The 23748-nt window shown below is 44.3% G+C and overlaps 1 protein-coding gene across 1 annotated transcript in view; it reads left to right on the forward strand.

Moving 5' to 3' along the window:
- Positions 1 to 3872: 3872 nt before the first annotated feature.
- The window catches only part of pik3r3b (phosphoinositide-3-kinase, regulatory subunit 3b (gamma)), a gene marked incomplete at its 5' end in the record, with an annotated part of 177225 nt that continues 157349 nt past the window's right edge, over positions 3873 to 23748 (forward strand). The window contains one exon of the mRNA XM_079158517.1: positions 3873 to 4224. Within this exon, the coding sequence (XP_079014643.1) occupies positions 3873 to 4224 (352 nt within the window). The remainder of the gene's footprint in view (positions 4225 to 23748) is intronic.

A 23748-nucleotide genomic window follows, 5' to 3' on the forward strand; every position in this document is an offset into this window, starting at 1 on the left:
TTGTGTACAACTTTTTCTTGTCAGTCTGAGAGTGTGTTTAATATCACTCTCACGCAGATTCTGTCACGGTCTTGGGTTTTGTTTAGGTTGTTTCCTGTTTTATTTTGAATTTCCCCTCTGCCTCTGTGTCCTGCGTTTACTTCACTGCCTTTGTATGTTTTCCCACCTGTGTGATTGTCTGCCCCTCCCCTGATTGAATCCTCCTGTGTCTAATCACCTGCACCTCCCCAGTGTATTTAAACCACGTGTGTCCCCTGTCTCAGTGGTGGTTTGTCCTGTCCTGTCCTGTCCTGTCCTGTCCTGTCCTGTCCTGTCCTGTCCTGTCCTGTCCTGTCCTGTCCTGTCCTGTCCTGTCCTGTCCTGCTGTGTTCCCTGCTATCATGTATCCCTCGTGCTTTTTGTCTAAATTCCTTATTCTGTTTTTTGTGTGTTACCCGTTCTGTATTTTCTTGATTTTTTTGTTACACATTTTTTGACTCTCCTTTTCTTCAGTATTAAAATCTGTTGATCGTTCCTCTGACATTTTGGACGGACATGGATATGTACTGCAACATGACTGGTTGGAGGAGGCAAACAACCGCGAGATGGTTAAAGATTGCAAATTCTCATACTTGAACATGCTATCGCTATTTAATCTGAAAACAGCAGAGGCACACTTTGATTATTGGTGAAAACATTATCATGTTCACTGTCTCCACAATAATCTCTGTGCGCCCGACACAAAGACAGCCCCGGGACATATCGTCACAGCAAACAGACTGAGAGAAGGGGAAACTGCTAGACCGGCTCCATCAAAGGATAAAAAAAAATACACCTTCTGATTTACATGTTGTGTCTTCTGTATTGGACTGGCGCAGAAACAGAGATGTAAAGAGCTAGCAGGTAGCTTTGGAGCTATTTGTTATTGCTGTCATTTGATGTCGTCCTGAACTACTAGACTTAAAGAGTACTTAAGTTTGAGTGCCTCTCTTATCCGTGAAGTATCTCTCTTGTGCTTTGTGGGTATCAGCAAATATAAATACAGACCTCAGGCAAGCTCCAGATCAATCCTCACAGGGTTTTTTTTGCTTTTGTCTTTTCACGCACAGTTGCCCGATAATGATTTATGCTGTGGGTTTAATTCTTTTTATTCTGGTAACGCTCACATTCTTCATAACATCAAGAGAGTTTAATCATGCGTGCCTCGAGATGAAAATAGCATCTTTACTTGTGTTCATGTCATTCTCAAAACACACGGGCCAATTAAAAAAAGGAAATCAAAACAGGCCCGCTCTAAAAAATAGAAAGATTTCATACAAACCAGGTTATGTTTAGAGAAGATATACAAATATGTTGACACTGGAAAGATGCTTTAAGCTAAATATATTGTAGCCACTCAAAAGCCCTATATCATCAGGGTTCATCCTCATTGTAAGAATGACTTTTTCTGGTATTTTTCACCTTTACTTCTGATGACGGCGTAAAGGGATACTGGAAACTGGAGGAAGAGAAAGAGGAATATGACAAGCAACAAAGATCCATCGAACCCAGGACGTTACGGTTTTATGGCATGCACTGTACCAAGGCGCTCCCATTAAGGTTGTTTTTATTTAGTTTAGTGCATTTAAGCCACGTATGTCCCTGTAAACCTCAAATACGCTGTAGTTTTTTAAAAACATGTTTAAAATATAATTTGTCATATGTACTGAGATACTAATTAAATTAATTAATTAGAAATGGGCAGCATATATTAATAACCAAGATGAGATCAATACTTTCATTCTAGCATAAAGTTCCAGAATAATCACAAAAAAGGGAAGACAGTAAATACAGTTATTTGACAGATTAGAATACACTAAAGACAAATTCTGCCATCTATCCCAACCCTTATTCAGTTGCCTTTTTTTGAGTAAGAAAATTAAAAAAAAATACATTTTCTCGTTTTGTCATTCAGCCTTAAAAAGTCAGATCAAAGTTAAGGCTTGCAGCCCTCTTCTTCCTGTTCTGGACACTTTGTACCTAAATGTTCTATGCAGCTCCAGACGGAAAACGTGCGCACCTGATGACGCAGCAGTCTACCGCTGTCTGCTGCTGCGTCATGTGCGCACTAGACAACAGCAACCAAGCCTGCGCTCTTCTCCCATTATCCGCAACCTCAAGTCTCATCCCTGCATGGTCTATTTTTTTTTTAAATTATTCAAATGATATATTACTTTCCTAAAATGCGACCGGGAATCCATGCAGCGACTCTTTCCCCCGGTCACTCCAGTTGTTATAATTAATCAGTTCTCTGCATCCAATCCTTTCACTTATCCTCGTGCCTATGGAACATAACAACACCAAAGAAAACACAAACGCAGCAGAGCCTAAGGACACCATAACCGGGTCACGCGGAGTTTTGCTGCAGCTCAGCAGCGGCGGGTGCGCCACACCGACCCGTCCCGTCTCCATCGCTGGCTGGCATAATTCGCAGACGGCAGGGGGAGGGGTTTACTGACATCAGCACACTGCCGCTCACTACAGCAGGCTGCCTGTCTGCCTCGGACCAGCCACGCCATCCAGTTATCCTGACGCGCCTCGCGGATGTATGGACTCGCTCGGCGGGGTTCGGGTTGTTTCGAAGCGGATCGGTTCGCGCACCGAGGCGTCGGCGGAGCACGCGGGGCTCGTCCGTGCAGTTTGAGCGGGTGAGTGTTGTGCTGTTGTGTTTAGCGGGGCGGCAGACAGTGGGGCAGACTGGCGCAGGGCGCGCTCAGTCGGGCACGCCGTCTGGCTGAAGTTCATATTCGCCTAGTCACGCTTTGTTGTAACTGATCGCCTCGGTGTCTTTCTGTCAGCCCGCTGAGCAGAGTGGCGAGGCATGTTTCCACTACAGTAACATTATCAATGTGATCTACTTAAAGTGAAGCTTTAGTCATGTTGTGCACTAAATTTGATATCTGACGTTCAAAAGGACTCTCAGGCCTGAGCTATATCTCTATGTTGTTGCATTTAAATGCTAATAGTTGGATAGAAGTGTGATGTTAACGCTCAGAACTTCATCTTAAGTTTGCAGGTGCGTCTGTCTGCTGCAGGAGGCTGCACAGACAAGAAAGGCGAAGCAGCAGGATTGCATACAGAAGAGTGCACACGGGGACGCTCCCAATAAGAAGCCAAATCCTGCACTGCAGTGGATTTCCTCAGGTGTGTGTGTGTGTGTGTGTGTGTGTGTACATGTGTGAGTGTGTATAAGTGTGTGGGTGTCTGGGCTGACAGTAGACCCTGTCTTGGCTCTGCACACTTTCTCATTAACATTGGAAGATCCCGGCAGAAGCTTTGGGGGATCGTCTGGAGGTCGCCCCGTCCTAGAAAACTGTGCCACCCTCCAGTTTCCAGACCATCGAGCCCCCCCCCCCTCAATCTACCCACTCTTCTTTTTTTTACGTTTTTTTTCGTTTTCTGGCGCAGGCACACAGTGGTGGCTGGGTAGTCTTCCTGTCCATTTGGAGGCCTCCGACTGGAGAACTTTGACTGTCGGGTGGATTCATACTGTGGATTTTTATTAAAGCAAAAGTTGACTGTTCAATTCAGTTTCACTTAAAGGACTTATATTTTTGGATTTAGAAGGTTGGACCTGCTCTTCATGGGGTTGTAGGACTTCGAAGGGTGTCAAATTCCACCTCAGGGATCAGATTTTTTACCATTTCCACCGTGTCATCACGACACAGCAAATCTCAGGCGCCATCACAGGTTTCCCAGGTTTAGGTTGAGTTCCGGTTTCACCTCAGGGATTTTTAACGAACAGAGTTTCCGTTTTGGTATTTTTCAAGACGCTGACTTCACTTTTAACACAGCAAATCTCAGGCAAAATCTGTATTTTTGGCTTTAGAACCGCCCTATGAACTCCCGTTGCCATGGCATCTGACAGTTTCCAGTACCGGGCGCTCTTTGAGTACAAGCGGGAGCGCGGCGACGACATCAGCCTCCAGACGGGCGACCTGCTCACCGTTCCCAAGGCCTCGCTGATGGCTCGGCCGGGGCTGGACTACCAGGACGGGGACGAGCGGAGCCCCAAAGGCTGGCTGCACGGCACCAACGAGAGGACCAAGGAGAAGGGAGACTTTCCGGGGACCTTTGTGGAGTACTTCGGGGCGGTGAGGGTCGGCCCTCCTGCGGCGAAATCCTGGTCCAGGCCTGTACCACGGACCCCCGGGGGACCACAGGCCGATGTGGGCGCTCAGCCTCCCGGAGCAGCTGCTGCTTCAGGTGAGTGCTTCCCACACGGACACACACACAGAGACATTGTGAGGATGTTTGGGTTCTCTGGTTGGATCTTCATGCTGACTTGGCAGTTGGATTGTAATCAGTAGCACTGTGCCTTTTATGAAATCCACATCAACGGAACAAAAGCGTAACATTTTGTAAGTTTTGTGTCTACCAGTGTGAGCTGCTCTGCTCAGACAGTATTTTGTGTGCGCACGGTATTGGTATCGAGTGTCTGGTTCAGTTGCTATGACGCGTGTTGGTGTTGTTCGCTTGCTTGATCTAACTACAAAGTCACTGTGTACCATGAACTTGAGTTGTGGTTTTGACACTGTACAAATGAAATGAAAAGTGCAACTCAAAAGTGTGCAAGTCAGTTCTTAGTGTCCACACTGTCTGCGGTTGTATGTGGGCCCATCGGGGCTGGCCGTGGAAATTCTATCTGCATCACAATCACCTTGACCCATTTGCAAAACCATCACACACTGACTCTACGTCTTTGTGCGTCGGGATGGCCGAGTAAAGTGTGAGGCCCGAGGTGGTTGCCTTGTGTGCTAAACAAACACCTTTCATGTTGCCCATGCATGGGTCAAACACAGAGTGTACTTTTAATGATTCGTTCAGAGTAGAATTATTCTGTTTTTGTGTGTGGTCTTGACAGGCTTTATCGTTCCTCAATGTAGTGCACAATAGAGGATGGGGAGCTCAAAGCAGATAAACTGTACTTTGCAATTCTGTTAGTACAACACTTGGAAGAATTGATTCAGCAGAAAACACTAGTATCTAATCATGAAGAAAGCTTTGGTTTTATTTGTCCAGGTTATGACATGCTAGCCTTGATTTAATCTAAGATGCTCACAGCAGGGAGAACTGACAGAAATCTCAGCGGTGCAAAACAATACTTCTCGTATACAAACTATAGAGCATTGTTCCATAGCCTCACTGCCTGCAGGCCTGTTCATCAGGCTGCTGGTCAGCTGATAACCTGCAGCTGTGTCTGCTGCTGAGCTGATCTACACTGATCCTCCAGCACCAGTCCAGACAAATACCAGCCCTGCATGAAACCCACCAGGCCTAAGTACTCCTCCTCACTGGCCTAAGGTCATGCAGTGTGTGTGTGTGTGTGTGTGTGTGTGTGTGCATGCGTTAGTCTTTCAACAACATTTCCGGCGGTAGCAAGTTGGTTTTGAAAGATACTGTGAAAAAGTTTTCATATTACAAATATACTGAAGTGAGCTGCCAGTGTTAATGTGTCGCTGTTGAGGATTTCCCTTTAGGATCCACTTGGGACCTTGGTTTAGTTTTGTCTAAAAGATGATTCCCATTCATTACAACTTTGGTCATGTTTTAGTAGCTTTGGCCGACAGTTTAGACAATAATTACCCATTACAGTTCACCATTTTCTCTCTTAGATAAGTTCAGACGGCAACCTCCGGTTCTGCCGAGTGAAGCCGATGCGGAAGTATCTTATACTTGCAATCTCGCTACTGACCATCATGGGGCGACTCCTCCTGGATGCAAAAAGAACTCAGATTGTATAGAAGTCTATGAGAAAATGACCCTACTTCTCAGTTAAATTATTCCCTCAGTCAACATTTTAAACATGAGTTTATGGTTTCAAGTCTTCTTCAATACAGCATGATGTTCATTTAGTAAGTTATGGTCCATTTAGAGTCAAATAGACCATAAAGCGGAGGATATTTTAGGACGGGCTTACTGTGATTGACAGGTTGCTGCTACTTCCAAAGCCATATCCCGGCACCCTTAAGTCTCTCCTCCGCATTCCAGATATGGTAACTTCCGTTAATCGGTTGTGAATTAAAAACAACGGTGACGGCCGCATTCCAAGATGTGTGACGCCACGATGACTGCGCCCACTTATGTACAGTCTATGGATAAGTTTGACTAAATTGTAACATTGATTCAGCGCTGAAACAATCTGCCCATTTCACAGCAGCCCTTATGACATGTCATTGCAGGGTAAACACAGGTGTAATGTATAACATGAATTATGGCCCTGTTCCATTTAGGTGGGCCAGGGCCCTGGTATTGTGCATGCTGGCTCACTGGAATGGCTGTGACACACTAAATAGACCTACACCTGTGTTTACCCTGCTGTTACATGGGCCTTTTGGTCAGTCGACAGAAAAATAACTATTTCGAGAATCAAATAATCGTTGAATGCCAAGCGCAACACATTCCAGCTTCTAAACTGTGAGGATTTGCTACTATTACTTATGTTATTGTGTACCTTTTGGGGTTTTTGGATTGTTACTCAGATACATCAAGCTGTTTCATGGCTACAGACCAAACGATTCATCCGCAGATAGATAAAACGATAATGAAAACAACTGGTATTTGCAGCTCTTGCTTGATTACTATCTGTCCGATCATTTAGTTTTTTCACCTTTTGACTGCTTTTTTGGTTTTGCTGCTGATGTTCCGAGGGCTGTGACTTAATGGTAGAAATGATGGCCAAAACTAAGTGTCAACAAACCAGGATTAGACTTTGAAAAGTTTGAATTATTATGGCACAGCACCTTGGCACTCCACAAAGTGCTGCATGAACTCCGGGAGCAGCAGACCAATGCCCATATTCCCTATTAACAGTGCAGTTTCCAGACACATTCAGAGATGTTGTGTCTTGAGTCCCGGCGCGCTTTGATTGAATCTGTGTTCATTTCTAACTGCTTTGACTTCTGACGGTATTTCCTGGTAATGATTCCAGTTAAAAGAATGAGTACATACTGTACACTAGCGTGCGAGTTGTGTGTATTCGTTCAGTGCGGCTGGATTTTTCATGATTTATTTAGGACGGAGCAAAAAAACGGGCGGTGACGAGGACGGGAAGGACTTGAGAGCAAAATGCGAAACGCATTGCGAAACAGGCTGCCCCACTTGAAAAGCTATTCTGAAACCGTGCAGGCTTTGATTAGTGTTTTTACAGGGTCGGGGTGGTTAGCTCTGTTTTAGCCCTGGCTGTCTGCTGCAGAGTGAGTTCAGCTCTGCTGTGTTTATGGCTCCTCATTTTCTAAATAGGTCAGACGCAGAGCAATGTTCTCTCCCCCCTCTTCCTCTGCCGCCTCTCTGCTCTCTTTAATTGTCTGGCTGCCCGTCTGTTTTATTGGAGTGGGTTTGGTCCGTCTTCTATAAATAACATCCATACCCCTCCGGGTAAATATCTCATTTCTATGTGTCTCTGCTCGCTGGGGTTGATGCTCTTAGTTAAAGCATCAGTGCTAGCGAAGCCACTCATCCCTCTCTGCATCCCATCCGTCCATCTATCCAGCATACTGCCGCCACACAAGGCCGTTTGTCCTGAATAATTGATTGGTTGAGGCACCGACGGCATGACAAGCCACATTCCTGCACTCCACAAATCCTCGGCAGCAGTGTCTGCGTAGCAGAGAGCAGAACAGCGAGGCCGTTGCGGAGGGTAGCTGACTGATCTGCGGCCTCCATCACCGCTGACACTCCGGCACGCCCTGCTCTGTTTTTCTGGGAACAGGACTGATCAATGGTCAATTCAGATAGAGTGAGTGTGCAGCGTTTGACAGTGCAGGCATGTGACAACACATATTCCTAATGAATCGTCTCGCTATGTGCAAGGCGAAGGATTTCTCCACGGATTAGATTCAAACATAGATTGACCGTTGCAAAGCCATTGATACCAATTCAATTGAATGTGGTTTCAGTTCAGCACAAGCAGCCATTGTACTTTCTGACTTTTTAAATGGTGTAAAGAACAGGCCGAACCAGCACAAACCGGCGCTGTGTTGGTCGGGTTTTGCGGCATGCATTTCACGCCGTGCTATAGTTGGACTCCGCTGACCTTAACAACAGTATAAGACCATGCAAAGAAATGTTTTAAACCGGATTTTAAAAAACTGCAACCTGGTAGCTAGAGATTCCTACCAAATCGAAAGCCATGACATTCATTCCCGCCAATGGCTCCGTTTATATTTAGTAGAAATGAACTTGTTGCCCAAAGTGGAGCAACATTTCTCTTCCCTCTCCTCTTCCTCCACTTGTTGGCCTGAACAGTACATACGTACCTCTCCCAGCACAGCCGTGCTGATTAAATCAGGTGTGATACCTAATAGCTCTAACAGGGCTCATAGCACTAATCAATGCGTAACACTATCTGACACGGTGCGATTGTGAACGCCGTCCTACATTTCCCAACCCGACGCCTTACCCTTCCCCGAGGGACCCTGTTTACAAGCTCCATGCAACATTAATTATGACGGTAAGCTAATGAATCCCCGATGGTCTCCCCCGTCATTATCTACCTACAGGTACATAGGAGAAAGGTTGAGGTAATCGGAGTTCAGGCTGAATCTAGCGGGCTAATGTCGTGCAGAGCACTGCTCTGCTGTGATAAGGCGGCTCGCGTCCTAAGCTCGCCGCACTCTGCTCCTCTGTTATGTAAATGAGCTATGTAATTGGATGTTAAGAAGACTAGACATCACGGGATCATTCTCCCCAAAGGATCGCAAGAGCTTGGTCAAGTAAAACAAATGTAACCCCTCCACGTCGTCAGCGCGGAGAGGATCAGTCTTTGACAAGAACTGAGAGACCTGAATTCAGAGCAGGAAGTTCAGTTCTTTTTTTTTGGCGTGGCCACCTTCCAACCTGAATCTTTAAGCCAAGTCTAAACCCTCAAACATCCGCTGAAAGAAAGGTCCGAAACTCAAAAAGGTACTGGCAAAGACGGAAGCACGAGACCAAACACGTGCACTCCGGCCTCGAGCTTTACGTCGATATGTGCCGGGGAAAAGGTCGACGATGACACGCTCAAAGCCGGCGGTAATGAGGCTGAGAAGCCGGGTCTACCGAAAAATAATGAGCTGCGTCGGGTGACCCTCTACCAGAACATTATCTGTAAGATTTCACTTCACTTTTAATCACTTCTCCCTTGCGATTGGTGTTTAGCTGCTGCCAACGAAAGTTAACACCTCCGGCACAAGTGTGCCAGGAAAGGGAGGGATTATGCCATCGGAGGGCTTTGAATATGGAACATCTGCACAGGAGGAAGTGTTGACTTTCAGTGACAATGGCTTTGCAGCAATAGACTAAAAAACAGCAAAGAAGGGCGGATAAAGAAGTGGCAAAGTAAAAACGAGCATTTCTGTTATCTGTTCTGTTGTCGTCAAAGCCGATAGGATTGACTAAAGAAATAAGACCAATGGTCTATAAAATTATGTTTTCTTTTAACATGTTACGTTAGATTTTCCTATATCATTATTATAGGAGATGAGTCTGGGCAAAGAGCTCATCATAACCTTCAGATTGACCTGCTCTATTGTGCATGTTTCACCTGACACACACACACACACACACACACACACACACACACTCACACACACACACATATGCATATCAAACAGAAGCTGTCGATAGCAATCCCAGTTTTTAATTGAGCGCCAGGCGGTTTGAGTGTCACTGTGTCTTCAGAGGCGTGTCGGTGCCGAGCGGGACAACGGATCAATGTGATCGGGGAGGTGATGAAACGCCGCCGCACTGGATAATGACCGGGAGATCAAATGCAATGAGAGGGAGAGAGAGACACGGGAGGGACATCAGAAAGGAAAAGAAACACACAAAGCAGTAATTGCCAGCCTCACAGAGTCCGTCCGTGTGGTGAGGGAGTGTGTGTTCACCGAGGTGCGTGTTGGCGTCGACAGCCCGGGAATCATCTCTGCCCCCCGCCGCTGTGCGATGAGTTCAGGGGATCGATGAGCGCAGCCTCGGCCTAGCAACCTGGCTAAACGGCCTCATTTGTGGGTTTATTTTTAGCTCGACTCTGAGCTCTTTGTTTAGGCTCTAATGGATACTCTGTGTTTGTCTGTGTGTGTGTGTGTGTGTGTGATTGTGTGAGTGTAAATGCTGTACAGTGAAGAGAGGAGGCACCGAGGCGCGTAGTGTGAAGTGAGACAGCGGGAGGGAAGCTTTGCATTGTTTCTGTCAGTGAACCTTTCTGTCTCTTTGTCTTCCCCAGTGAGCTTTCAGTAACTTTTCCCTCCATCTTTTATCAGTTTTTAGATGCTTTTTTTTTTGTGAAGGAAAAAGGGAGCAGTGTTGCCGGATATCAGACAGAATTTAATCTCAGTTTATATCTTCAGCCTGACAGCACCTCCACTCAAATCAATTCCAATCACTGGAGACCAACGTATCTGCCTGATGTGATACAAACCACGATGTGGGAATTTCTTGCCGTACTAGGGCCAATACGAAACTTAGTCTAAAATTGAATGAGACACATTTTGATGGTAAATCAGTAACTATCTGATCAAAGAATAAGAAAATATGATTAGGAATCTGACTGATATAGAAGACGCCAACATTTTCAAATGTTCTCTGAACACACGCACAAACAAAATGAATGAATTAAATTAAAATGAGGAAATATCTGATCAAAGAATTAATAAACAAGATTAAGACTGTGACCAGACTCCAGTGATGTGGTGCTGAAAAGATATTGGTTTGAATAATTTTGTTTGTTTTCGTTCATATCGAGTTTTGCACCAAGAAACATGTTTTAACTGGAACTAATTGCTAACATCAACGAACCAGACATTTGCTAATTGATCTGTGGAGAATAAAGTGACATAACTATATTTTGAGAGGGAGACGGTCCAACATGACTCCTCAAATTGCTGATGAATGATAAAAGATTACAATTTGGATTATCTTACATACTTAATGAAATTAAAATAATCAGAACATTCTTTGATGATGATAATCATATAATTGCAATCGGAATCAACCAATGCAACGAACCGGGCTCCTAATGAACGCACACTGATATAATATCTCCATCTCTGTGCGCTAACACCGGTGCAAAGCTGATCTGACTGCTGCTAGGTGGAGTTAATTCTCTGCACCCTCGATACCGAACCAAATCATGGCAGCCATGTGCAGGGCCGACGACGGCTCACATTCAGCCGCGGTCGGCCCGACTTAGCTGGATCACTGGGGAATTAAGAAATCTGACAGTATTTCGCTTTGTTTAATACAAATCAACGCGTTTTAAGGGTTTCCATCTGCTTCACCCTGTCCTGATTCAATATACTGACACCCACACATGGAATTATCTCAAACCACTGGCACATTTATTTTTTCTGGAGTTTGTGAAATATTCTTGAAGGCTGAATATGAGTAAGGATGACAGATTGTGTCGAGGCACTCGGGAATTAGCTAACTGAGCAGGATGAGTCCTTGTCTCAGATACTCATGGGCTCTTGTTTACTGACCTTTTTCTGTGTGTGTGTGCGCGCGCGTGCGTGTGTGTGTGTGTGTGTGTGTGTTTTTCAGTGTGGAGATGACATGTGTCACCCATGTGGAAATGTGGAGTTGTGAATTGGCAGAACATCTTTTGGCTGCTCTCTTCTTCTTTTCCGCTCTGTCTTTGATTTCATTCTCTCCTTCAGGCCTCCATCTGAACAAGTCATTCAGTCTGTTTTTATAGTCACAAATCTGACTTCCTTGCACGCTGATCTTGAAGCTCGTGGAGTGGCTTGGCCTCTGATCACAACACTGGTTTCAGGAAAGTGACTGAATTAAAGAAAAAAATGTTAAAACAAGTGCATTTGTGTTGGAGACAGGTTTAGACGATCACTTGGTTAAAGAAAAAACAAGAGTTTTTTGAGACTCGGTAGACTCGCATGCACACACATGTTGACACAAACACGCTGATGTGTTGCTCCCTGCTTTAAAGTCAGCTTTGCACTCACTGCGACTCTATGCGGTAGCATGCAGGGCTGCATGCCAATTAGAGTATCGTAACGAGAGTCTGCACTCTGCAATTTACTCTGTCAATCACACACACACACACACACACACACACACACACACACACACACACACACACACACACACACACACACACACACACACACTGGCAATACACTTTCTCAATGATAAGGTCAAACCCAGTGAACACATAAATACAAGAGCCTTTTAAAGTGTAAGGAGATGAATGTGTAATGAGGAGTGGGCGCTGAAACCCGGTATTAAACGGGAATCTGCGCTTAATTATTAAGTATTGATAAGCATCTTCTCTGCTCTCTGTGTCAGGGCTGAGCTCCTCCAAATGCACTCACACACACACACACACACACACACACAAGTCAACGAACAGTTTAGCAGAGATGCTGTAGTGGAGACGGTGAACCAAGGGAAGTGGACGCCAAGATAACTGGAGTGGACGACAACTACGCTCGTTACTGTGAGTGCAATAAAACCGTCTCAAGTTGAAAGCCAATTATGCATCATTGCTCAACTAGCGTCAGCATGATGTGAACACGTAGAAAAGCCACGTTTCAATCTGTGGAGCCACGTCCGCTCACTTCCCCGCCGCCACTTTACGGCCCCACTGTGTTTGTCACCATGACAACTAACAACAATCATCATCTTTTCTACAGTTCGGTGTTTGCTCCTATTCTATTCCTATGAGCCCAATCTGAATTCTAATCCTGCATTAAAGCAACAAGAAGAGAGAAGGGACACGATTCAGATTCAGGTTTACAAAAAACATTTAAGCCAAAGTAAAAGCTTTCTTTCATCTCAGTGATATTATACATATGTTAATCTTTCTTCATGTGTTTTTCTCTTTCCTTCTTATAAAGGAAGAACATCCCCACATTTGGAGATGTATACCATTTTCACCATTGTTCCTCACAATAAGTACTTTTACTGTAGATAGTAGTTTGCATTTTACTTTAAAAACCAAACAAAAATAAAACACATGCTTATGTTAATCTCTGAAGTGTTATTGTTTGTGCAGGAGGGGAGATTTATTGTCCCTGTTTTGATTGTAAATGACGGAGGTCCACACAGCGCCTGTGTTGTATTGATGAATACTGTGGAGTCGTTCAGTGATAGGAGAAGGTGATTGAGCAGCAGGTGGTCCTGGGAGACCGCGAGGACTCTTTTCTTAGCTGCAGTCTGGACCTGCAGTTAAACAGCAGGTCCAGACTGCAGCGCCGCGGTTCTGGGAATACATCTGTGAGAGGTTCAGGCCGCAGCGTGGAGAGCTGCAGGAGGCTCAGCGAGGCGGACCGTCGGGGAGAGCTGTTGTCAATAAAGCTTTTATTTTACTGGCTGCCTAATTGGCCTTGGAATCACTGCGCTGAGTCGGGGGAGGCTTCTCCTCTTGAGCCGAGGAGGATTTACTTGACAGCAGTAAAAGAATAAGCGCGCAACACCCAACAGCCGCAAAACCGAAACAGGCCGTGTTGATTTCTATTCGCGTGGAAACAAAGACAAAAACTTGTTTTTAGCTGGAAGGCTAAATGGAGCGAAGGAAAACTGAGCTAGTTTACATATTGTACCGGTTTTCTTTGCCCTGTCTTGCTTTTCTACCTTGCTCCTTTCTTTTCTTCCTCCTCCTTTACCCGCGTTAGCTCCTTAAGCTTTGTTTATAGCGCGAGCCCTCGCAGGTGGCACGTGAGCTCCGAGCATGAACGGAGGCGTTTAGCTGTGCGCTGCATTATTCTCCCAAACGCTAGAGGGTGTGCAAACTAAATGAACTGCGAAGAGTCAAAAAGACGAGTGTAAAAGACTACTTTCTTGCCTTTGTACAGGCCCAAGAAACGAGTCAAGTATTAAATGCAGTAGGAAGAAACAAAGGATGAATATCCTGGAAACAATTTGATTTGCCTGCAGAATATATATTTAAATAAAGACGTTTATAATATTTTGTATTTGTAATACATGTATTTGCGTTTGTACAATCCCTAGACGTGTAAATTGTGTTTTTATCAGTGAACTATTCGCACGATCAAGCACCGCGACCACTTGCGGGGCCGTGATTACGTCAACTTCTGGCTCACGATGGCCTCGTGACGGCTTCACTACGGCGAGTATAAACTTAGATTTAGCTGGATTTAAAAACCCCAAATAATCTCAATTTGTGGAGAAAGATTTTCACCCTACAGGAGAACTCTACACTGGGGCTCAACATTCACTCTTGACCTCAGAAAGAGCAGATGAGAAAACATTTCCCTCCACAAAGTCCATTCAGCAGCCATTATATCACAAGATCTTCATCATCATCAGCAAATGGAGTCTGTTGTGGTAGAGTAGCAGATTTATTAATCCAACGTGGACGTGAGGTCAAAGTGCTCAGAGAAACTGGAAAGTTTAAGATCTTCAATTCCATGACTATTGGGCGAAACGGCTGGTGCTGAAGCTCGTGTGATACGATTGAAAGCTCTGAAAGCTGCTAAGTGGACCTTGTGGTGAAATTGCTTTATAAACTGACCTGTACTCTCCTTCTTTGGATTTTTTCCTTATATATTCAGTTTGCTGCAACTTTGGTTTCAATGAGTTTTCTTTCAAGAAAACCTCTTCCCAACATAAACGTCTGTTTGTAAAGTCAACTACCCAAACTCTTACCTAAATCACTGCGTCAGAACATATTTCCGGTTAAATGGCGTCAGGCTACATAGCTCCTTCCTATAAACCCTCTGGGAATTAAAGAAGAAGACAATTACAAACCTGTAAAATAAAGCTGTAATCATTTTAATTGTCAACGTAGTTAATGTAGGTATTAAAAAGCACCACATAGCTGAAAATAAAAACTATGATATTGGCCTTAAAAATTTAGAAATATTCTGTATACAAATACATGCAATATACCCACCATGTGTCCCTAACTGTAGAATATATATATCTCCTTTTGGCTGCACCTAACAACTGGCTTTACTGTTGATTCATCTGGCAAAAACCTTTTCTTCCATAAAATGTCAGAAAACTCTTTGAAGAATATGCCCTTTGGAGTTTCTTGAAGACATTTAGTCTAATATTATGCAGGACAATGAAAAAAACATTTGCTCCCCCAAGTTGCCAAACCCCCCCCCCCCCCCCCCCCCCCCCCAAAATCCCAGATAAAACATGACCTCTGTGTCTTCGCTCGTAGCTACAGCTCTAACAACTTTTACCCGTAAAGGACGATGTAAAAACAGACCCGCTGCTTTGTTGAACAGGGGATATTCCCGGTTCCTCCTGCAGACACCATGTAGCCACTCGAAGCCGCCAGGAGCTGAGACTCCGCCTGTAAATCCTCTTCCTCCCTGATTTGTGTGCAGCGACTCGGGACCAGGTTTTATGTTCAAAAAGGAATGACGGGGTGAAAGAAATCGCTCTGACCATGGGAGATGTGCTTTCTCCTGCGGCCTGTTTATGGGCACCTATAAAACCACACTGCTTTTTTACGGCCTCCTCCTCGCTGCATTTTAATGTCCTCTGAAGTCTCTCGATAGACTCGGGGAACAAGTCGTTTGACCGCTTTAATTTCAGCAATCGGAGGGACTGTAAAAAATAATTTAAGCAGCTCGTTTTTGTCTCCGAGGCAGTAATGCGTTTCGGGGGGTTGGTTCGAGCCAGTACATTTATGCAGCTGCAGGTTACTGCGGTGTTGGTATTAATGAGCAATTTATAAGGGCTACCGCAACACGTTTTCACATAATGACTTCATTAAAAGCAAAGTGGCTGTATGTGAGAGGTTTTGAAAACACCTTTTTTATTAATCATGATTCATGATTGCAAGTCTTATTTTATTTGTTTACCTTTTAACAACAATGGGATGATCCTCAGAATCGTATGCAATCAAAATGACCTGCGAGCATTAGTTAATCATTTATTTTTATTTCTAGTCAAAGACAAAACCGCATTACTGCCTCCACTAGAGCTCATTTCTGAGGTAGACATTAGAGTGAAACTACAGAGGTACTTCCACAGAAAATCACATTTATTCTGTTGAAAATGTCGTTCTTCTTATGGTAACATAAACACACATCAAATTTCCGCTTGCATCTCACACCTTGCTGCCGTAAGATGCTTTTATTAATAACAGGGCCCGGAGCCATGCTTGTGACATGATCTCATTCTCTGCAGGAAGTCGGTACGTCAGGCTTGAGTATAGGCAGATGAAAAACAAAGGTGCCTTCCTCCAACCTGGTGCATGTTGGTTATGCAAGACCACGCCTTGCGGTGAGTGCCGCTCATACTGGTCATCATGAGTGGAGGGGCTTTAAGCCGACAAAGACAAGTGTGGGAAGTGATAAATTGGGCTGTAAAAGTCGTACAGAGCAGCAGATTTAGAGGGATCAGACTAAACGGGGCTACACACACACACACACACACACACACACACACACACACACACACACACACACACACACACACACACACACACAGACACACAGGCCATCCATAAACCAAAACTCTATTCACAATTGAGCTATTGTGTTGGTATTTGAGCTGACGAGAAGAGCACTGTAGTGCTTGGCACCGCTGGTACAGAGAGAGAGTGTGTTTTTGTGTGTGCGTGTGTGTGTGCGCGTGTGTGTGTGTGTGCGTGTGTGTGTGCGTGTGTGAGCCACAGAAGCCAGTTCGGATAACGTTTAGCCAACTGGAGAGCTTTTGAGTTGAAAAGACACCATAAGTGTGTAGGGGCAGAGGTTAAATATGACACACAAGCTTCTGTTTTACCATTGAAATTAGGGGGTCGGTTCCAGCCTCCCAAGAATCTTGAATAATTAGTTTGAGAGGATACATGTTCAGGCAGGTCACAGTGATGGAGAATGTCTCATATGAGGTCCTGACTCCATTGTGTGTCTGTGTAGATTGGACCAGAGGAGCAGTTTTTCTTCTTCATGTGTGTGCAGAAGGAAAAGGAGGTCAGTGTTTGCCTGGTGCAGCGGTTTGTCCTGCTCTGCCCACATCGAGCCCTCAGGTCAAACGCTGTTTTCGTCTTCCTGTCGGCTTTCATCTCCACTGAGAAAACAAATCTGCTCAGGTCCTCGAAACCCAGGCAGAAAACTGTTACTGATTCAGCAATAAGTCTGCACACACACACACACACACACACACACACACACACACACACACACACACACACACCACATAAGGTTTATATATCTTCCTCCAAACATTTATATCCCGCTGCCTTCCACTGTGACCTGAAAGTGTTTCAAGCTGGTCATCCAATACGCGAGAACACACTCGAGCACAGTGAGAGTGTGTTTGCTTACACGGGACCCATTTTGACATGGCGACCCCCCACACGCGTGTGTGTGCGTTTGTGGAGGCGGGTGAGGTTAAACGCACAGGTCAGAGTTTACACTGTGTGTGTGTGTGTGTGTGTGTGTGTGATGGTGTGTGTGTGTGTGTGGAGCGGAAAGCTTGGCGGCTGAAACGATATTCTGTGCACAAAAGACAAATCACCGGCCTGAGGCTCATTTCTGCCCATCGTGATCTGTCGTGGCGTACAGTTGAAACTAAAGCAGGGAAATCTGACAGCGGACAGTTGTCACGTTCCAGCAGATGGATTTGTTCATGCTGTAATTCATACTGATGCTCTCAGCTACAGTACGTAGCATGGTTTTTATTCTACACTTGTTTTGCTGACGTTTTCCTGGGGCCTCGGTTCAGGGACTGGTTGGCTCTCGCCCCTTATTTGGCTGCCAGGTTCTGTTAGGTTCTAAATGAATCTGGACTTTGGCCATTTTTAAGCTTCAGTCATCTCCACTCAGCAACAGCCAGCCCAGCTTTGGGCCGGTGTACTCGTGCAGCAGTCATCACCAGTCTGACAGGCACGCCACAAGAAGGCTATTGATTTTTTTATGTGCAATTTCTTTTCCTTTTATGTCATCTTGAAAAATACAAAACTGAAAAAAGAATAATTGTGATGATTTTAGTAAGCTTAAAGTCGACCTTTTATGAAAAATATTAGGATTAAAACACAAAGGCAAGACGTAAAATATCAAAAGACTTTTTTTGTGTGTTTGTTTTTCTTCTTGAAACATTTCCCCATCTTCTTTCATGTTAATCCCCTCTCAACTCCCCTTTCTTATATTATATATAATTCGCTCCATTGTTTGAATTCTTTCTTTCCAGTTGTGGATGCATGGGCGTGATTGCTAAACAGAAATTTCAATTTGAATATTTTATAATATGTAAATATGTATCACTCTTACGCTGAATTTATGTCGATATTCTTACAAGTCATATTGACCAGTTTTTTATTGTTTCTCAGGAAGTCTTTCACATTGGGCAAAACCATCACATCTTCTGTTAAATGATATTGAGCCTCTTAGATTGGAGCGATAGAGCGGCACGTGTGTATTTACCGTGTGAAAGGCTATTATTTTCTAACACAGGTTTAACTACTTACACTGATAATGTCTGCATCCTATTTAGGCTATTCCAGTTTTTGGGCCCCTTGTATTGTTCCCGCTGGCTTTCTGACACGCCTAATTGGAGCCCTGTCATCAATGATACCCTGTTGCCGTGGAAATCACAGGTGTAATGCTATAAGACTTTGACAAACGCCGCTGTTCTTCAGCTCAATAGAACAGCACAAAAGACCGATATTTCGGGAGATTGGTGTGGATTTCGCTAATAAATCACTCTGAAGTGGATCAGTAAAACAAACGGACTGGAATCACAGTGTGGCAATCATTATTCATTCCTACGGCAGCTTCTAAAAAAGCCCTTTTCATCGTCCGTCATCTCACAAGTGGCTTGTCACTTTGTCTTTTTATCTCTTCGTTATAAATCCCCGGCAGAGATATAGTGCACTATCTGACTTGTGGGTCGGGGAAACGTGGGTGCCGCAGGTTGCGAGAGCCTCCCCGTGACAGCTCTGCAGTGTCAGTTGAAACGGTGTGCGCTTGTGTTTGTGAAAACCAAAGCATAAACACAAACTGATGCCTTATGGCGGAAGGTGCTTTGTTACACATTCTTGTTTGTTTGGTTTCCAAGGTCAGCGTTTTGCTCCTCCTGACTGATTTCTTTCTTTCCGTCCTTTGTTCCTCGTTCCTGCCACGTCTGTAATTTGAGTGGAAACATTTTCCTGCTGGCCTTTTGAAATTCCTTACCTTGCCTTTTCTTGGTCGCGCTGTGCGGCTTTACACTGATGCATGTATGGAGGCAGGTGTGTGTGTGTGTGTGTGTGTGTGTGTGTGTGTGTGTGTGGGGGGGGGGGATTGTGTTTGTCTGTGTGTGTTTGCACCACAGTTCCATTATTCCGCCTGTCACACAGAGACGAGATGTCTTTATGGAAGTTTAATGACTCTCAGCTGTTTTCACACTCTGCAGCCGACTGATGTCGTCACATAATCACCATCATTTATAAAACATAACCAGTTATGCTAACACGCTCATTCATTCTACTAATTAATGCATTAATCAGCAAGTAGTGTATTAACACGCTCATCTTTACAGAACGCATGAACAATGTATTAATGCCTTTTTAAAAGCAGTAAAGAGCTATTCCATCTAAACATACAGTAACAAAGACAAGTATTGGCACAACTTTGTATTTCTGCCTCGTCCGTCCGCTCTCGTGGAACGCGATACCTCAAGAACGCCTTTTAGACAATTTCTTCAAATTGGGCACGAACGTCCACCTGGACTCAAGGACGTCCTGGTTAGAGTTCGGTGGTCCTCAGTCACTCAGTCACATGGATATACAGTATATTGCAACGTGACTGGTTGGCGGACGCAAACTTCTGCTCGGCGTTGATTCTAGTTAAGTTAGTTATTTCACACACCGCGTGATTCTGTGCAAGGACGGCTGAAAGAAAACACATTTCTGGAGCAATTTGAAAAATGTGTTGTCTCCTCAAGAAGCTATTAGGGCCATTAAGCCATGCATTAAGCTGTCTGATATTCCCTTTAAATAGCTTTAAGGTTGGAAACATCTTGTCACCTGTTTATCCACTTTTTTACCAAATCCTTGTTAAAAATATGATGTTTTTCATCTTCAGCTATTGATATTGGCATCAATCAGGCTACATTAGAAACATCTAAGGATGTTAAAATCCTTGACAAATATTGTCTGGATAGTCATGACATTCTGTCAGACATTCTGGGTCCTCAGAGGTCAAATTCTCTAGTCCCTCTAGCAGTTCAAACTTCTCAATTATTCAGTGAAAAAGCTAGACTACTATGTAATGTGTTGGCACTTAATTTTACACAGACATTCATGGTTCCTACTGAATGGATCCTAATGACTTTGGGGATTCATCGGGCACCATAATCGGCTATCTCTACGTGTGCTTTACCGCAACTGCTCAGGATAAAAAACAACAACCTGTGAGGCACAATTTGTATCCTTTTTACGTGATTGTCTTTACAGTGAGCATAACAGCCTCACAAAATTACTTGCATGGCTGTAGACTCATCTTTGCCTTCTTCTGTAATCTGTGGGAAAAACGTCACCTTTCAGCTCTGCAATCAGCTCTCAATCTGCCTGTGAAGCCGGAGACAAGGCAGCAGATAACAGATAATACCTGTATTTACCGTCTTTGTTTGCAATGCAGGCAGATGTGTGCTCGCTCCCTCTTTCTCCCCCGCTCTCTCTCCGTGCTTAAATTGTATTCCCAATCTCACTTTCGTGCCTTTCTATCTCTGACCATTCTCATTATTATTCCCTTCTTCCCCCCCCCCCGCTCCTCGGAACACCTGAACACAACGCCCAGTCGGCTTTGTGGAGAGAAAATGCGTTATTTTAGCAGAGTAGAGGGACCGTAATCGAGAGCAAAGAGATAATTATAGATGAAAAGTAACGTTCTGTAGAGACCGTCTAATGTTTTATTAATGGAGGAGCTCGCAGATGAGAGACATATTTACCGTCCGGTCATTAGTCATTCCTCTTCTCTCTCCTCCTCTCATTCCCTCTGTATCTCTGGGGACTTTGTTCTGCTCCTTTTTCTCTTTTTTCCCATAATAACTTGGTGTAAAGTCGCCGCTGCTGCTGCACGCCAGGGTAGAGTTGAACTGCCCTTGAACTCACCACACCAACTCTAACACACACACACACACACACACACACACACACTGTGCTCGTTTGGTCATTGCTAAGTTGTATCTCTGCTCTTCTGTTCCAGCGCTCCCCCCTTCCATCCTTCTCTCTCTTGTTGCCTCAATGTCATTGAGTCTTTCTACTTCCTCCCTGTCATCATGTTTCCCCCTCTGGTGTCTTTTTCACACTTTGGCGGCCGACTGTGTGCAGATAAAACATATATGTGGAGAGTTAATAGAAGGGGGGGGGGAAAATCCCCATCGTTCTGTTTTAAGAGTGCCCGTGGGCCTTTCCCTCTAATGTGATTTTATGTATGTCAATAATCGCAGTGAAGACCCATGTTATGTTGATTTTTATGTGTTGGGTGTAGGCGTGGAAAAGGCATGGAAATGTGTCCGTGAACACCAATTACCAAAAGCTGCATTCAAAAGTTTGCATTGAATGTCATTGTATTGATCTTTCAACAGATGTCCAACAATTTCCAACAGTCTATGTTGTGCAAAAGGGATTGAGTTCCCCTTTAATACATAATTCTACAGAGCCATGTGTGAAGTTCTTTTGTTAAAGAAGAAATGTTTTTAACATCTGTTAACATATATTTTTAGTACTGAAACCCAGTTGTATTATCAGGACTATGAAAACAGTTGTAACAACACCCAACCCTATGAGTGACTTTAGTTTCATTTGTCCTGTTGTGCTGCTTCTATACCTTCTCGACCCATCAGGTACTCGGCTCGAGTCAACCTTGTGTTTCTACAGTATAATCCATCCCCGGGCCTCTCTAACTGGCTCATGGGAAGATTTTGGACGGCCTTCCGTGCCTTAAAATGCTGCAGATTGTTCCCTTAGACTTCCATCAGGAAGTTCCACAGTCTTACCAAGATGTGTTTTTGCCCATTTGAGGCCATGCATTTTGAAGGAGAACAGAAGTTCAAAACAAAGGTTTGGATTTGTTCTCTCCTCTGTCACCCAAGACAAATAAGAGGAAAGGACATTTCTACGCTGAGACGGGAAAGAGCTTGGCTGCGGTCTGAAAGAGCAATTACTTCAGACTTTAGTGCACTTCTACTGGCTTATTGGGAGGGCAGTGTGCCACAGCAGATGGGAACCAGAACAAATGTTAATGCACTAGTTTGAGCTCACTGGAAAAGGTAGTAGATGGCTTCACAAGTAAAAGTAAAACACTGACTTTTCGTCGAGTGCCGTCGTCAGGTGAAAATTTCAGCATGTCCAATACTTCACCAAAATACCTGCAAATCGAATGCCACAAACGTGCTTTGCGTTGAGCGCTAATTAGCACATGAAAGCATGCTAACGTGCTAGGCTAGTACCGTAAATATGGTAAAGATTGTACCTGCTAAAAATTAGCATTTGAGCAAGTAAGCATGTGCATTCAGCTCTCACGACTAAGTCTGACATTAGATCTTGCTATTATTAATCTAACTTATTGTTGATTTTATAGGAACAAAACATGGTGAACGATCAGTAAATGAAAACTTTTGCAGGCGGTTCAACAGGTTTCGCCGCATGCAATACTCTTCAGTGTATGCAGTAGATTTAGCTGAGAATTCCCCATAAATCACAGGATCTCAATCGGTGGTACTCAACCCCAGACTGACAGAGTTTCAGACATGTCTCTTGTGCTTTACCCAACTCTCTCTTCCTCACTTCCTCTGTTTCACATTTCCATCATTTCTCGTTTTGCGCGATCTGACCCTATTTCTCACATCCCTGACTTCCCCCATCTCATCGCTTTCACTGCCTCCATCTTTCTGTGCAGCCATCTCTCTGTCACTCTCCTCCGCTAATTATTCAGGTCCGCTGGGGTTTCTCTTTCCCTCTAACCCATTTTCTGTTTCCTGTCGCTCAGCGGGGAGTTTCCTCTCTGCTTCTCTTGTTTGCTTATTACCCCTTTACACAGAAAATGTATTTTTTTTTAAAGTGCACTGTGCTCTTCACGTGTTCTAAATGTGACGTTTAAACTCGAGCGGTGTCTTTTTGTATTAGACGCATGTTTGCTGCATGCAGTAGTCTCTTCTTTTTTTTTGATGTGCGAGTGCATTTGTCACCCTGTATTAGTCGACCCATGCGTCTTCTGCTGCGCGCACGCCCACTGCGTCCGCGAGAGATTCAATTATGCGCGGTTTTAGGACACAAACGTCTGTACACACGCACTTTGAAGCTCTCTGGTTCATGTTATCCACCCGCACCCCCTCCGCCCGAACACTCCCTCCACCACTTACTTTTCTCATTTAATAAAACACCACTTCAATTCCCCATTACCTCTAAAACAATCTCTTCCTCATTTATCTTTTTCTCCTCCGTTCCTCCCTCGCCCTCTTATCTAATCGTACCTCCAGCCCCGTCTTCGCTCTCTGTGGAAAATGTTGTTATACATCTTGCATTCGGCAATTTATCCTTCCCATTTATCATTTCATTACTTAGCTTTTAAAGCAGCAACCCCCCTTCCTCTTTTCTTTCTTCCTTCTTTCTCTGCTGCTTCTTTTGTTCTTAATTCTGGATCCAATTGTAGAAAAATGACCTGTTGACCTCGATTTTATAAATAAAAAAAGCAGTAGCAATATCTAAGCCAGAGCCATCTTATTTTCTAACCTCAAACTGTACGATTCCCCTCAACTTTAAACCCTAGAAAAGCAACATCCATTCATCTCCCTCGCTTTCATCTCATTCATCTAGTCTCTTGAGTTGTA

This window comes from Pholis gunnellus, assembly GCF_910591455.1.
Source record: "Pholis gunnellus genome assembly, chromosome: 4".
NCBI classification, from domain to species: Eukaryota; Metazoa; Chordata; class Actinopteri; order Perciformes; family Pholidae; genus Pholis; species Pholis gunnellus.